The 14,706-nt window shown below is 34.2% G+C and overlaps 1 protein-coding gene across 3 annotated transcripts in view; it reads left to right on the top strand.

Moving 5' to 3' along the window:
- The first annotated feature begins 2,861 nt into the window (after positions 1-2,861).
- LOC114310721 (long chain acyl-CoA synthetase 6, peroxisomal) overlaps positions 2,862-14,706 on the top strand; it is a 50,897-nt gene continuing 39,052 nt past the window's right edge. For all 3 annotated transcript variants that reach the window (XM_082914973.1, XM_028256807.2, XM_082914974.1), the window contains exons 1-7: positions 2,862-3,171; positions 13,193-13,253; positions 13,644-13,721; positions 13,864-13,935; positions 14,037-14,118; positions 14,356-14,461; positions 14,544-14,620. In XM_082914973.1, the coding sequence (XP_082771099.1) occupies positions 3,057-3,171; positions 13,193-13,253; positions 13,644-13,721; positions 13,864-13,935; positions 14,037-14,118; positions 14,356-14,461; positions 14,544-14,620 (591 nt within the window). In that variant the 5' untranslated portion in view covers positions 2,862-3,056. The remainder of the gene's footprint in view (positions 3,172-13,192; positions 13,254-13,643; positions 13,722-13,863; positions 13,936-14,036; positions 14,119-14,355; positions 14,462-14,543; positions 14,621-14,706) is intronic.

Below are 14,706 nucleotides of genomic sequence, written 5' to 3'. Positions count from 1 at the left end.
TTATGCGGTTGGATTATAAAAACGGTGAAAGTATGGTTTCTAACCACGTTTCAACTTATTTTGGGAAATTCGTGCTTGTTTTCATTTTTCAAAAAATAGTTTTCAGAAAATTCTATTTTCTTATTTTTCGTATTTTTTTTTGTTTTTACTGAATTTTTTTAATATTTTAAGCAATTTTTTTACTTTTTAGACACACCTAACAAAAATATACTTAAAAAGTAAAAAAATTGTAAAAAAAATCTTTTAAAAATTCACTAAATACCAAAAATATAAAAAAAATACAAGAATTCAGTAATTTTTTTTATATTTTTATGCATTTATTAATTTTTTAAAATATTTTTTCACAAAATTTTTACTTTTTAGATACATCTAAATAAGGTGTATCTAAAAAAGTAAAAAAATGTTTAAAATTTTAAAAATATTCGCTAAAAACAAAAAACACGAAAAACAAAAAGCTCAATTTTTAAAAAATTTTATCCAAAAAATTCAAACTAAACACACTGATCGGTATTTTAACTTAGGGTTGGTTTGGGATGTTCTAAAGAAGTGCACTTTTTGACTTATTGGCTTATATAAGTTGGGTTTGGGTTGATGTAATGTGTTAGAGAGGTAATATGACTTAAATAAAATGATGTGACTTAAATAGGATAGTGACTTTTTGCTTTTTATATTATTTAGGCCTCGTTTGGGGAGTGACTATTTTAACCAAAAAAGAAAAAAGTTACTAAAAGTTGTCACATCACCTTTCTACTTTTTTGCACATCTTTTTATAAAAAATTAAAAAATTATTAAAATAACTTGTTCTCAAACGAGGCCTTAGTGTACCCCAAACCAAGCCTTAATTATGGGGCATTTCCCTAAATAAGCTAAACTAAGCCTAGTTTTGAAAGAATTCCCAAAATAAGCTAACTCGCGGTTCACAATCGCGATTTCAACATATTTGCACTTATCTCGCGTGAAAATTGGTAAATTTTAAATTCGTGGTTACAAAAAGCGCTTTTAATTAAGAAATTGCGGTTACAAAACGCGATTTTAATTGATTTTTTTTTCTTCTGAACTCGCTGTTCTGAACCACGATTTTATCCAAAAAAAAATTTCTTCTGAACTTGCTGTTCCTAACCACGATTTTATGAAAAAAAAAAATTTCTTCTAAACTCGCTGTTTCGAATCACGCTTTTAGACCAAAAACTTTTTCTGCTGAAATCGTGGTTGTGAACCACGATTTCAATACTGATTTGCCAAGACCAACTGATGCCTAATGTAAAGTAAACACAGTTGGTCTAATAAAGTTATTTCATAAATAATAAAAAAATTCTAACAAATAAATTTCTAAAAATAAAAATAAAAATAAAATTCTAAAAATTTACGCTACCTTAGTGTTTAGGGATAAAATTTATTTTTTTTATTTTACTAAAATAAAAATAAATAAATTTTAAGAATTAAATCCTAAACCTTAAAATAAAAAAAATAAAATTTATCCGTAAACACGAAGGTAGCGTTTGGTAACGTTTACGTTTTTTGTTTATATTTATGAAAATTTTATAAACTAGTTTTTATTTATTTTTAGAAAAACATAAATTACAAACGAGGTTGGTTTGAACAAAATGTTTAAAAAAAATTATAAAATAATTATTGAAAGAAAATAATTATTTTAAAATTTTATCCCTAAACAAATAATTGAAAGAAAATTTTATAAAATAATTATTGTTTAAAATTTTTTTATAAAATTTAATAGAAAAAAATAATTATTTGAAAAAAAAAATTAATTGGGAAAAAAAATATTTGAAAAAAAAATTAATAGAAAAAAATAATTGAAAAAAAATTATTTGGTCTTAATTTCAAATAATTGAAAAAAAATAAGACCAAATAATTGAAATTAAGACCAAATAATTTTTTTCAATTAACTTTTGTTTCTATTAGTTTTTTTTTTCAATTAATCTTTTTTTTCAATTAAATTTTTTTGAAATATTTTTTTTCCCAATTAAATTTTTTTTCAAATAATTATTTTTTCAATATTTTAGGCTTGAACAAACATATTTTTTATTTTACGTTTTTAAAATTTTTTAAACATTTTAAAACTAAACGCATTTAAATTTTATAAATTTTTTTAAACATTTTGTTCAAACCAAACTCGTTTGTAATTTATGTTTTTCTAAAAATAAATAAAAAACTAGTTTATAAAATTTTCATAAATATAAACAAAAAACGTAAACGTTACCAAACGCTACCTTAGTGTTTACGGATAAATTTTATTTTTTTTATTTTAAGGTTTAGGATTTAATTCTTAAAATTTATTTATTTTTATAAGGTAGCGTAAATTTTTAGAATTTTATTTTTATTTTTATTTTTAGAAATTTATTTGTTAGAATTTTTTTATTATTTATGAAATAACTTTATTAGACCAACTGTGTTTACTTTACATTAGGCATCAGTTGGTCTTGGCAAATCAGTATTGAAATCGTGATTCACAATCACGATTTCAGTAGAAAAAATTTTTGGTCTAAAAGTGTGATTCGAAACAGCGAGTTTAGAAGAATTTTTTTTTTCCATAAAATCGTGGTTAGGAACAGCGAGTTCAGAAGAAATTTTTTTTTGGATAAAATCGTAATTCAGAACAGCGAGTTCAGAAAAAAAAAAATTAATTAAAATCGCGTTTTATAACCGCGATTTCTTAATCAAAAGCGCTTTTTGTAACCACGAATTTAAGATTTACCAACTTTCATGCGAGATTGGTGCAAATATGTTGAAATCGCGATTGTGAACCACGAGTTAACTTATTTTGAGAATTCTTTTAAAATTAGGTTTAGTTTGAGAATTGATTTATTATTTTAACTTATTTAGGAAAATGCCCCTTAATTAGAGAAAAGCCCCCTCTTATCACCCCCATCCCCTCGACAAGCGTGCCTCCTATCTCTCTCGCTGTCTCTCTCATAATAGACACAATCAAATGATTGCGTAATACTATTGTACTCTCTCTCTTTCTCGAACTCTGACAATCTTCCCTGAGCAATACGGAGACCGATAGGACACCCAAGGTTAATCTGCCCCAAATTTCAATGGATTCCGCGGCTCAGCGACGTCTCAAAGCAATTCAAGCCCATCTCCTCCCCGACACCGACGATTCACTCTTCCAGATTCAAAGAAACGAGACCGGCTCTGAGTTCTCTCTTGGTACTCTCTCTCATTCTTCTTCATTTCTTCTATAGGGGGCTGTTTGTGTCTCTGGTTGTGGCTATGTTATACAATGATGGTGGATTTTGTGTGTATACCGTACAGAGAGCTACAGGCCTTGTTTGGTTTTATTTTTAGAAAAAATTTTGAAAAAAATTCTATACAAATAAATTTTTAAGAAAAATCGAATCAAATAAATTTTTTTAAAAAAAATCTCAAAAATTTACTTGATCACTCTTTCTTTCATTGACATTAAAATTATCTCCTCAAAACAAATTTTCAAAAACATTTATGAAAAAAAGGCAAACAAAATAATTTTTCGTACTTTTTATCTCAAAAACACATCTATAAAAACACACCAAACAAGGCCATAATTTCTGGGGAAAACTACACATCAGTGCTGTCACATTTTTTTTACAAAAAAAGTGGTAAACATTATAAAATTAATAATTTAAATCATAATATTTTTCATCAATATGTAATAGTTTATCAAAATCTGTGCTGAATAGTAATTTCCCTTGATTTCTATTAATTGGGGGGTAGGTAGTTCAGCATATAATGGTGGTTTGATATGTAGTAGGGATATTCCGGGCTTTGTTTGATCTCGCTTGTCCTTTTTCTGAACTTTACCTGTTAAATGGTCCTCTCACTGTAGCTTCGTGCAACTCATTATCTGCTATATTCTTGGATTCAAACAATAAAATAATTCAACAACGGAAAATTGAAAAAAAAGAAGAAAAAAAAAGAGATTCATTTGTTTCATAAATTAAGTAGGTTCTAGATGAATTCTCCTGGAAAATTCTTTTTCTGGGTTGGATTTTTTTGGTAGTGTAATGGAAAATTTTGTATTGAAACAACAATCAAGCTCCCGTTCTGCTGTCTTGGTTATAAGTCTGATTAAATTGAGCATTCAAGTTTTTTGTTTTAAAAAAAGCAGTATATCTATGCAATTTTAAATTTTTTTAAAAAAAATTCTTTTTATGTTTTGGATAACTGGAGCTTTGCTGTATATCTAGCAAATTACAAATATGTTTTAGCAAATTCCTGTATCTAAAACTTTCGGGATTGGTGGATTTATGAGAACAGATTCCCTATGGAAGCTGCAAGTAATCTCCCTTTGAAAGGCTGCTGCACTGTTACTAGAAGAGTAATGCTATACAAACAAACTTTTCTTACATATTTTGTTTTGCAAACATCAGTTTTGTGAAAAAAAGTTTGTTTGTATAGTATTTTCCTTACTAGAATAACCTTCTTTACCTTAATCAAAATATATTGGTTCTCTGCTACAAAATTTGACCTTGTTGCCTTTTTTCACATGTTGGGTTTTCTTGTTCCCATAAGACAAAGTTAACATGTAGGACACAACAGTATATGTATAAATACATTCTTAGCCTTTCATTATGTAAATTAATCATAGTTAAAAGAGTAGCAATACACAGTTGTATAGGATGTAATGATTAAAATTTTGTTTCATTGTGTTGGTTGAGTTAGCTTGGAAACATATAAATATTTCGGAAATTGTTTGGAAACTAAGGAAATGATGAAAAAGGAAGAATATGGAAATGCTTGAAACATGAACTAAATCTATATAAATGTTTATACATGCTCAATAATTAAATAATTGAGCATGTTTGAGGTCTACACGTCTTTGTACATGAAGGGCACAAATAAATAATTTGGAAGTAAATTTAATGTGAACTAGGAATTAGGAATTGTTATATTAATGTCTTTCATGTCAATCTTATTAAACACATGTATACGAGGGTAAATGTGTGTAAGGCTTCAACAAAATAAAATTTACAAAATTATCTAAAGCAATAATAATGATGATATCAATTAAAACAAAGGTAAAAGGATTTTCCAAGTGGGGGAGGTCTTTTGATTTTAGATTAGGAGATTAGAAGTGGCATTGTAGGTATTTTGAGGGTTTCTTTTTGTATTGTGGGAGCTGTAGACCTGGAGTAGGGGGCATGGATTTCAACCTAGGAAGCACCAACACGTCCCCAAAAGGCCACATATCAGTGTCTGACATGCGTTTGATACTCAGTGGACACATGTCCGACACTCAGTCTAGCATGTCCCTCTTTTTTTTTTCATCCCATCTTAGACATGTCTTGGACACCTTCGAGACTAGAGAGAGAGAGAAAGGAGAAGAAGAAGAAGCTTGGTCCTTGAAATCGAAGCTTTCCACCTGCGATGAGAGAGCTGAAGCTTTGAAATCGACCCAACAACCACTATTCGAAGTCACAGCTGCAAGAGAGAGATGAAAGAGGGAAGACAACCAAGCTTTCCACCTGTGATGAGAGAGCCGAAGCTTCGAAGTCAACAAATCAATCACTGATTGAAGTTGTAGCTGCAAGAGAGAGATGAAAGAGGGAAGATGACCAAGCTTTCCACTTGCAATTTAGAAAATCGAAGTTTCCTATTTCAACAAATATTTGATTTCTCTCTTTTTGTTGTTTGTATTCCGAAGAAAAGAAAAGGGTTTACAGCTCATTAAAGCTTTCCACCTACTAGGCTAATAATGGTTCCACCTAAAAGTCAAATGGTGAAAACAACTAGCTTTTACTACTAGTAGGTTTGTAATGTTAAATTATTAATTTTTTCATAATTTGAAATAAAATATTTGTATATATGAGGTATATTGTATCGACTCATTAGAGATGCGAGTTCTATACTAAGTACCTTGTAAGCGCATTAGTTTGTGAGCGGTAAGGCAAGCAAGTAGATCTTTATCGCATCACCTGGGTTAGTCCTTGGGCATAATGCACGGGGTACGTAGTACTATTTGTGGAGCTGGCTTCTCAGGAGGATGACAAGCGCTCTGTCTGTAACAAGTGGTAATAGAGCTAGCCTAGGGGCACTGTGATAAGGACAATATGTGGGACATACACCAAGCGCCTTCATTGTGGGGTCCGCATCAAGGGTGGTGTTCGCGTAGGGCAGGTTTTCCATGGGTAGGGAAACAGACAAGTATGTAGGCAGGTAGGGTAATGTCCCCCCTGACGAGGATGTCAGGGATTGACAATGGTAGCATGTCACGTACCGACTCATTGGAGATGCGAGTTCTACACTGAACACCTTGCAAGTGCATTAGTTTGTGAGCGGTAAGGTAGGCAGGGTAGATCTCTATCGTATCACTTGGGTTGGTCCATGGGCATAATGTACGGGGTATGCAGTATTACTCGTGGAGTTGGCTTCGCAAGGATGACAAACGCCTAATCCATGACAATATATGTTGTATGATGCATTGGGAATGAATAATATTTAAATAGATTTTACTATGCATCTTTGGAAAAATACCAATTCCTTCCATAAACAAACAAGAAAAATAAGTTATTCACCCAAAAAAACAAGAAAAATAAGAGAGGTAATGGAGTGGTTGGAGTATTTTTCAAAAAGTGCACACTTAAATATTGTGCACTTTATAATATAATAATATATAAAATATCTAAAATATATTATTTACATTAATATTTGTACAAACATTCAAAATGATACATTTTAGATATTTTATATATTATTATATTATAAAGTGCATGGTATTTAACTGTGCACTTTTTGAAAAGTGCTCAAACCACTCCATTATCTCTCTTATTTTTCTTGTTTGTTTGTGTGCAATGGATAGTAAATTACTATTCATTGTTTGATAAATTTGATACACCCACGTGGTGGTGGGTTGCCTTCATTTGGAAAAATATTGTGCCATGAATAGTAAATTACTATTCATTGTTTGAAAATTTGAGATAGGTTACTCGGCATAATTTGTTTACTGTGCAATGAATAGTAAATTACTATTTAGATTTCAAATAATGAATAGTAATTTACTATTCATTGTGTAAGAATTTATGTATTATTGATTGATGTCTTGATTGATAGATTACAAGATGCATTAATTACAATTCCTATACAATCTATATATAGAAGAAAATGTGGTAGTAGGTGTAGTGGAGGTGATAGTGGGTTAGGTGAAGTGGAGTGTGTAGTGGAGTAGAGGTAGGTGAAGTGGAGTGTGTAGTGGAGTAGGTGAAGGTAATGTGGTAGTAGGTGTAGTGGAGGTGATAGTGGGTTAGGTGAAGTGGAGTGTGTAGTGGAGTAGAGGTAGGTGAAGTGGAGTGTGTAGTGGAGTAGGTGAAGGTAAAGATGGAAAATTCTAACAGCCCCCCGCAAACTCAAGGAGGAGAGAAACTAACCAACTTGAGTTTGGAGAGAGTAACAAAACAAGAAAATACATAAAAATAAAAAAGGATAGGAGACACTGTATGGTCGTGTCAGACCGTTGGTGAAGACACTGTATGGGGTGTCATAACGTTGTAGAGGACACTGTATGGTGGTGTCAGACCGATGTAGAAGACAGTTTATGGGGTCATGTCGGACCGTTGTAGAAGACAATGTTGTGACAGTTTACGGAGTCTTGCTGGACCCTTGTAGAAACTAACCGGAATCAATGTCGGGACAGTTTACAGAGTCTTGTCGGACCCATAAAGGAGCTAACCGGAATCAATGTCGGGACAGTTTACAGAGTCTTGTCGGACCCATAAAGGAGCTAACCGGAATCAATGTCGGGACAGTTTACAGAGTCTTGTCGGACTCTTAAAAAGTTGCACCCTCAAAAGGTGTGCCCAATTTTGTCAAAAGGCGTGCCATCAAAAGGTGTGCCCAATTCATCAAAAGGCGTGCCATCAAAAGGCGTGCCATCAAAAGGCGTGTCCACTTTGTCAAAAGATGTGCCATGAAAAGGCGTGCCAGTTTGTCGGGCGGCAAGAGGCGCGCGATACGCGTGGCTGCCTCGGCTATTTAACCAAGACGAAGGCTGAGGCTGAGGCATACCATTCTGAAACCTCTGAAACCAACCCTTCGCTGAAAAAACTCTGCCTCTGCGGAGAGAGAAACTGTGGAACACTTTGTTGCCATTCTGTCACCAACCCTTCCGAACATTACCAGTCTGAAATTGCTATTTCGCTGAAACACTTAGCAACCCAAAAACATGGCCTCTTCTTCCCGTCCAGCTACCCAGAACCTGCTCACGCTCTTTCCAGAACTGAACGAGCCCACAAGAGAAATAACTGGTGCGGTGGCCAGTGAACCTCAACCAAACACCTCTGGTTTTGCTCCATTGAACTTTCCGATGCGGTCGGTGGAGCAAAAAATGGCGGTGCAAACTGATATTGAGGCTAATCAGTATACTCTGAAGTCATGCGTGGAAACCATGACGGCGGTCACAAATTTGTCGAACCGGCTGCAGAGTAGGACAAATGAGGTGCAGCATTTAAATTCCCAGCTGGCTCTGCTCCAACGCATGTATAAGGATGCGCGAGCAGAGATAAGTGTGCTGAAAGCAGAAAATAAGGAGCTGAAGCGGAAGGCCACTGTGATGTTCCGATTTGGAGGTCCGCCGTATGCTGCAGTGGAGGAGTATGGAGGAGTGAACGTGCTCGGCGGCGTAGGAAACACGGAGGCAGCACCGTCAAGGGCCGCCCAGGACGGAGGAAAGAAGAAGAGATCTGCAGCAGAGTAGAGAAGAAAAATCCCACTGTGGGTGTTGGGTGTGTTATGGTGGTTTTTTTTTTTTTTTTTTTTTTTTTTTTTTTTTTTTCGTGTAAAATTATGATCGGGGTTGATCCTGACATGAATAAAATAAGTGTGTTTGGCAAACTCGAATGGTAGGTGTGGTAAGGCAGAAAAATCAACTGGAATGAATTTTTTTTTTTTTTTTTTTTTTTTTTTTTGTGAAAATAATAATAATAATAATAATAATAATAATAATATTAATATGGAAATCATGGAGTGGGCGGTGGTACAAAAATATTGTGTAGAAAAAGTGGGAGATGGTGGAAAAGAGAGGCCACTCATGTTATTAAAATAAATTAAGGAATTAAAAAAAGTGATATTGGTTTTGTTTTCAAAAAAGATGGATTAAAATAAATATAAAAAAAGAAAAAGAAAGTGGAGACCATGATGAAAGGTGGGAACAAGTGTGCTGGTGCTGTGTTGTAATGGTCAGAAAGAGAGATAAGAAAATAAAATAAAATAAATTTCAAGGTGCTGTGTTGTAATGGCATTGAAATATCCACCATCATAAAGAGTATCAGTGGTGCTGCATATGTTTATGAGCATTATTTGAGGCCTTTCTTTCTTAACCCACAGCAGACTGTTAACGTCTAGTATGTCCCAAGGAAGAAGGACATCTTCAGTAAGCCAGATGACATTCTAACTGCTGCTGAGAAGTACATAGAAGAACATGGCCCGGAAGCATTTGAGAAGCTTGTTAGCAAGGATAGGGAAACCAAGTTCAGGAGTAGCAATTACACGTATTTTGATGAGGACCACAGCTATTGAGCCTTGTTTGGCTGAGGGAAACACCTTTTTTCCGCTGCTGTTAGGAGTATCTTTCCGGTGGAGAAGCTGCTATGGACTATTTGGGGAGAGTGATGTCGAAAGCCGGAGCCTTGGATCTCGCCACCGGCGTCGGCGGAAAGATCGAGAAAGACGATGTTCTCTCCGCTGTCCAGAAGTATGAGCAGTATCACGGCTACTATGATGCCGAGAGAGAATGAGATGTTATGAAGATATGATGAGGAGGTAGGTATGTAGTAGACAATTCTAGCGGACTAGGTTGAGGTCCGGCGGGCGGCCAAGGCGAGGTTGCCGCCCGCCGGTGAAGCGAAAAAATATTAAATTCTTAACCTTGCTCTGATACCATGTAAGAATTTATGTATTATTGATTGATGTCTTGATTGATAGATTACAAGATGCATTAATTACAATTCCTATACAATCTATATATAGAAGAAAATGTGGTAGTAGGTGTAGTGGAGGTGATAGTGGGTTAGGTGAAGTGGAGTGTGTAGTGGAGTAGAGGTAGGTGAAGTGGAGTGTGTAGTGGAGTAGGTGAAGGTAATGTGGTAGTAGGTGTAGTGGAGGTGATAGTGGGTTAGGTGAAGTGGAGTGTGTAGTGGAGTAGAGGTAGGTGAAGTGGAGTGTGTAGTGGAGTAGGTGAAGGTAAAGATGGAAAATTCTAACACATTGCATAATATTTTTCCAAATCAAGATAACCCATCACCACGTGAGTGTATCAAATTTGTCAAACAATGAATAGTAATATACTATTAATTGCATAGTATTATAGTAAAATCTATTTAATTATTATTCATTCCAAATGCATCATACAACATATATTTTAATAGACAATATTTTGTGTCAAAGAATGTAAAATATGTGTATTAAAAATCAAGATAAATCTAATGTATTTTAGACATCATAAAAATCAAATAATATAATTAACAATCTCTCCCTTTTTGATGAAGGCAATATATGCTTGAATTTGATACAAAGTTTCACATGAATAAATGCAACATAAAAATATATTATATTTATACATGAATTTGACACAAAACTTCAGGTGAATGAATGCAACATAAAAATATTCAACATCATAATACAGGCATTTTTTTGCATTATATTTTCTCCCCCTTTGTAACAAATTCTTTGTAAAAAATTCATATATAAATTATATTTCTTCTCCCCTTTTGACATTATCAAAATAAAAGATTGTTATACGAATAATTATTTATAGAGAATGAAAATTTTTAGAGCCCAAAACGAAAATCATATAAATATATTTGATCAATTTTTAGAGATATAGCAAATAATCTGATTTGAAAAAAATGTAATAGTATTTCTTATTTTTCCCCCATGATCATTGTCTTGATTTGTTATCGTCGGCGGTAAAAAAAAATTGGGCAGCGACGCCTAAGATGTTGACTAACAAAAGATTTGAGCGGATATGCATTGATTATTATATCTGTGGTGTGTATAAAAAGTGACATAGATGATGCGTAGAGATACAAATCCTTCAAGTGTTCTTAGTAAAAAATAATTTGTTTACAATCTGTGTAATCATGTCATTTCTTACCTTTTCCATTAATGGTTCTGACTTAAACTAAATAGGTGCCTGAGATTCAGGTAAATGAAGGGTTTACAGCTCATTAAACTTTCTACTTACTAGGCTAGTAATGGTTCCACCTAGATGTCAATTGGTCAAAACAGCTAGCTTTTACTACTAGTAGGCTTGTAATGTTTAAATTTTTAATTAATGTTAAAATATTAAAATTTTCATAATTTGAAATAAAATATTTATATATATGAGGTATATTATATAAATAAATATATATACTTTTCTAACGTGTCCTTAACGTGTCGTGCTCGGCATTTTTTGAAAATTAACGTGTTAGCGTGTCCCTCCGTGCAGCATAGATTTCAACCATATGTTTGCCGAGGAGTGGATTTGGCTTGAATGCCCATTCTCGAAGGAGGAGATCATTATGGCCTTGAAGCCCTTGAATACGGATAAACTTGGGCCTCAATGGGATGAGACTAACCTTTTTTGAACAACATTGCGAGGAGGTTAGAGAGCATGTGATTTTGTTTTGAGACTAGGACATTTGAAAAGAGCTTGAATGCATGTTTTGTGGCTTTGATCCCCAAAACTACGGGGAAGAGGATATGAAGGATTTCCAGCCTATTGCTTGGAGGGGTTTTCAAACTATTGGCTAAGGTGTTAGGTGGGCGTTTAAGGATCTGCTGCCTAGTTTAATTTCTGAGTCTTATAATGCTTGTGTTTGGGTATCAGATTTTAGATGCGGTGCCAGTGGCTAATGAAGATATGCCTTGTAGATTGAGGAGTGGGAGACCAGGGCTGATTTGCAAGTTTGCACTAAGAAAGCTTATTGTTTTTTTGTTGATAATTTTTTTATTTTTATTTTTTATAGGTTTTGATTAATGGCTCCTCTGTTTGTTTTTTTGATCTCTAAAGGTCTTTGTTAGGCTGATGTATATCCTATTTGATAATGTGATCTAAGTTGGTTATCTGGAGGGTTTTGAGGTGGGCACGCTACAAGGTTCTTTTCTTACAATGTTCAACTTGTATGCAGATGATGTTATCATTTTTCTGTGGAGTTAATGGTTAGTAGATAGACTGTATACGCCATGTGCTCCTTTGTTTTGAAGCAGTGTTGAGCTTGAAGGTGAACGTTGGCAAATCAACTTTGATTGCAGTTGGTGATGTGCCTAATATTGGATCTTAAGCATCCATATTGGCTTGTAAAGTCTAGTCACTGGCTAATATGTATTTGGGTCTTCCTTTGAGATCTTCATTCAAGGATAAACATGTGTGAGACTACTATTGAATATTTTACAGACGTTTGGTGGGGTGGAGAAGACAAAACTTATCAAAAGGAGGAAGGCTTAGTTTGATTAAAGCATGCTGTGGAGTTTACCTACTATCTCGCTTTATTCTCTATTTCTGATTCAGTGGCAAAAAGACTTAAAAAGATGGTGATATACTTTCTTTGGGTTACAATTTGCAGAGAGTGTAAATATCACTTGGTGAATCATTAAACAATTTGTGCTCCTATTAGAGAGGGAGGTTTGAAACTTTCAACCAGTTACCAGACCCTCTTGGGGGAATAGCTTTGAAAATATGCCTATGGGTGAGATAGATGTTGGAGTAGGGTAGTGAAGATGTAGTATTGGTGCTTGTGGTGGGATTAGTCATTATCATAGGTATCTATAACTGGGTATAATCTTCTACTTCTTTTTTGTCTTTTTTTTTGGGATTATCTTGGATAATTAGCTCTATGGTTCATGCTGATATGTCAGCATAACGAACAGTTGAAGCAGTGGCGGCTTGGTAGGTCTAGCTAATGAATACATCCTGTCTGAGTTGGAGCATAGCTGTTGCAGATCTGTAGTTGTGTTGAGTTGGTATCTTGTTAGTTTTTCCTTGCAACTGAGTCTGCATAAGTGCATGGATTTCAGGATTCTTTTAGAAATAATGCTTCCCATCACTGCTTCTGTCATTTGCACACTTATGTTCCACCTTAAAGCACACCATGTTAAGGAGTTACTTCTTGTTAATTAATGAATGCTGCTTTCTCACATTTACTTGTTGATAATCACTTTTGCTTTCATCATTCCTACTAGTTTGCCTGTTCATTATAATCATCATTTCCCCCTACAGGTCAGACATACAGCGTAGTTCTTCCAGAAAAGTTGCAGACAGGAAAGTGGAATGTATACAGGTTGGCTACTTTCTGTTTCACTTGGGTGAATTGTTAGATAGCTTGGTGTATATTGTTGGGTATGTTAAGCTTTCAGGACAGTTGGTAATTTTTCATGGTCTCCAGAGCCTTGGTTCTCGGAAGTCTGGAGGTTCAAGTCACATAATCTTTGTTTGTCCCCCTTTATGTATTATTGTGCACTATATGTGTTTATGCACCCTGTTCAGTTCAATTTGGTAGATTGCTTGATATACATTATTGGACTCATTCCTACTTAAGTATTTGGGACAATTGTTGATATGGCATGACTTAGTGTTTTCTAGTTTTCATTTTTTAGCAGATTTATTTTTGATAATGTACATTTAACTAAATCTTGGTATGACTATCACCTGACTAATTATTTCATGGCAGATCTGCTCATTCTCCATTGAAGCTTGTCGATCGATACCCCAATCATCCTGAAATTGGCACATTGCACGATAACTTTGTGTAAGAACTTCCTTGCACTCTCTCTTTCTGCTACATATAGCCATTCATTTTGTCATCATGCTGATTAAAAACCTGCTGGTTGAAGTACCTTTCCCGATCATTTGGGAAGACATAATTTTGTATTACAATTTTGTTTATTCAGACATGCAGTTGAAACTTTCCAAGACTACAAATACTTGGGTACACGTATTCGGATCGATGGAACAGTAGGAGAGTAAGTTGGTTATTGACTAACAAACTTCTCTTCAGATTGATCAAATTATGAACATTGTCCACAAAAGTTGATTTCGTCTAATTTGTTGTCTGCATTTGAAGGTACAAATGGATGACATATGGAGAGGTGGGAACCGCTAGGTTAGCTGTTGGTTCTGGCCTTTGGTCTCATGGATTATCAAAAGTGAGTCATACTGCTGGACTTGGATTACTATTTTCAATACCTCGTGTGTATTTAACTTCTTGTTTGTTGTTTGTTGTTTTGACATTTAGTATACTTAAGAATTCTGTAGATATCTCTCATTTTTGTTCATTAGGTTTTGCTAATTATCTCTGGTTGTAAATGGCAAGCACAAGTTTGCAGCAAATGTCATTTATGACCCTAAATACTATGGTGTCATCTGGTTTTGTTATGGAACAGGGAGCTCGCATTGGACTTTATTTTATTAATAAACCAGAGTGGCTGATTGTGGATCATGCGTGTTCAGCATATTCTTATATCTCAGTCCCTTTGTATGACACTCTTGGTGAGTAGTCTATTCAAATGCCATCTCACCTAATTCAGAGAGTCTGAAAGTTGAATTTGTGATGCTTTTTTGTCATCTTCAGGTCCAGATGCTGTTAAGTATATTGTGAATCATGCGGATGTACAGGCTATTTTTTGTGTGCCGGAGACTTTGACTTCTGTGAGTTTATTCTTTTCTTTTCTTTTGCAAAGCTGCTCCTGCTCATCTTCACTATGGGGGTCATGCCTATCTAGTGAGGATAACCC

Source organism: Camellia sinensis, chromosome 2 (genome assembly GCF_055761805.1).
Source record: "Camellia sinensis isolate YWXY chromosome 2, ASM5576180v1, whole genome shotgun sequence".
In the NCBI taxonomy this organism is placed as follows: domain Eukaryota; kingdom Viridiplantae; phylum Streptophyta; class Magnoliopsida; order Ericales; family Theaceae; genus Camellia; species Camellia sinensis.
Note: the sequence above shows the minus strand (reverse complement) of the source record. Positions and strands in the feature narration are given on the sequence as shown.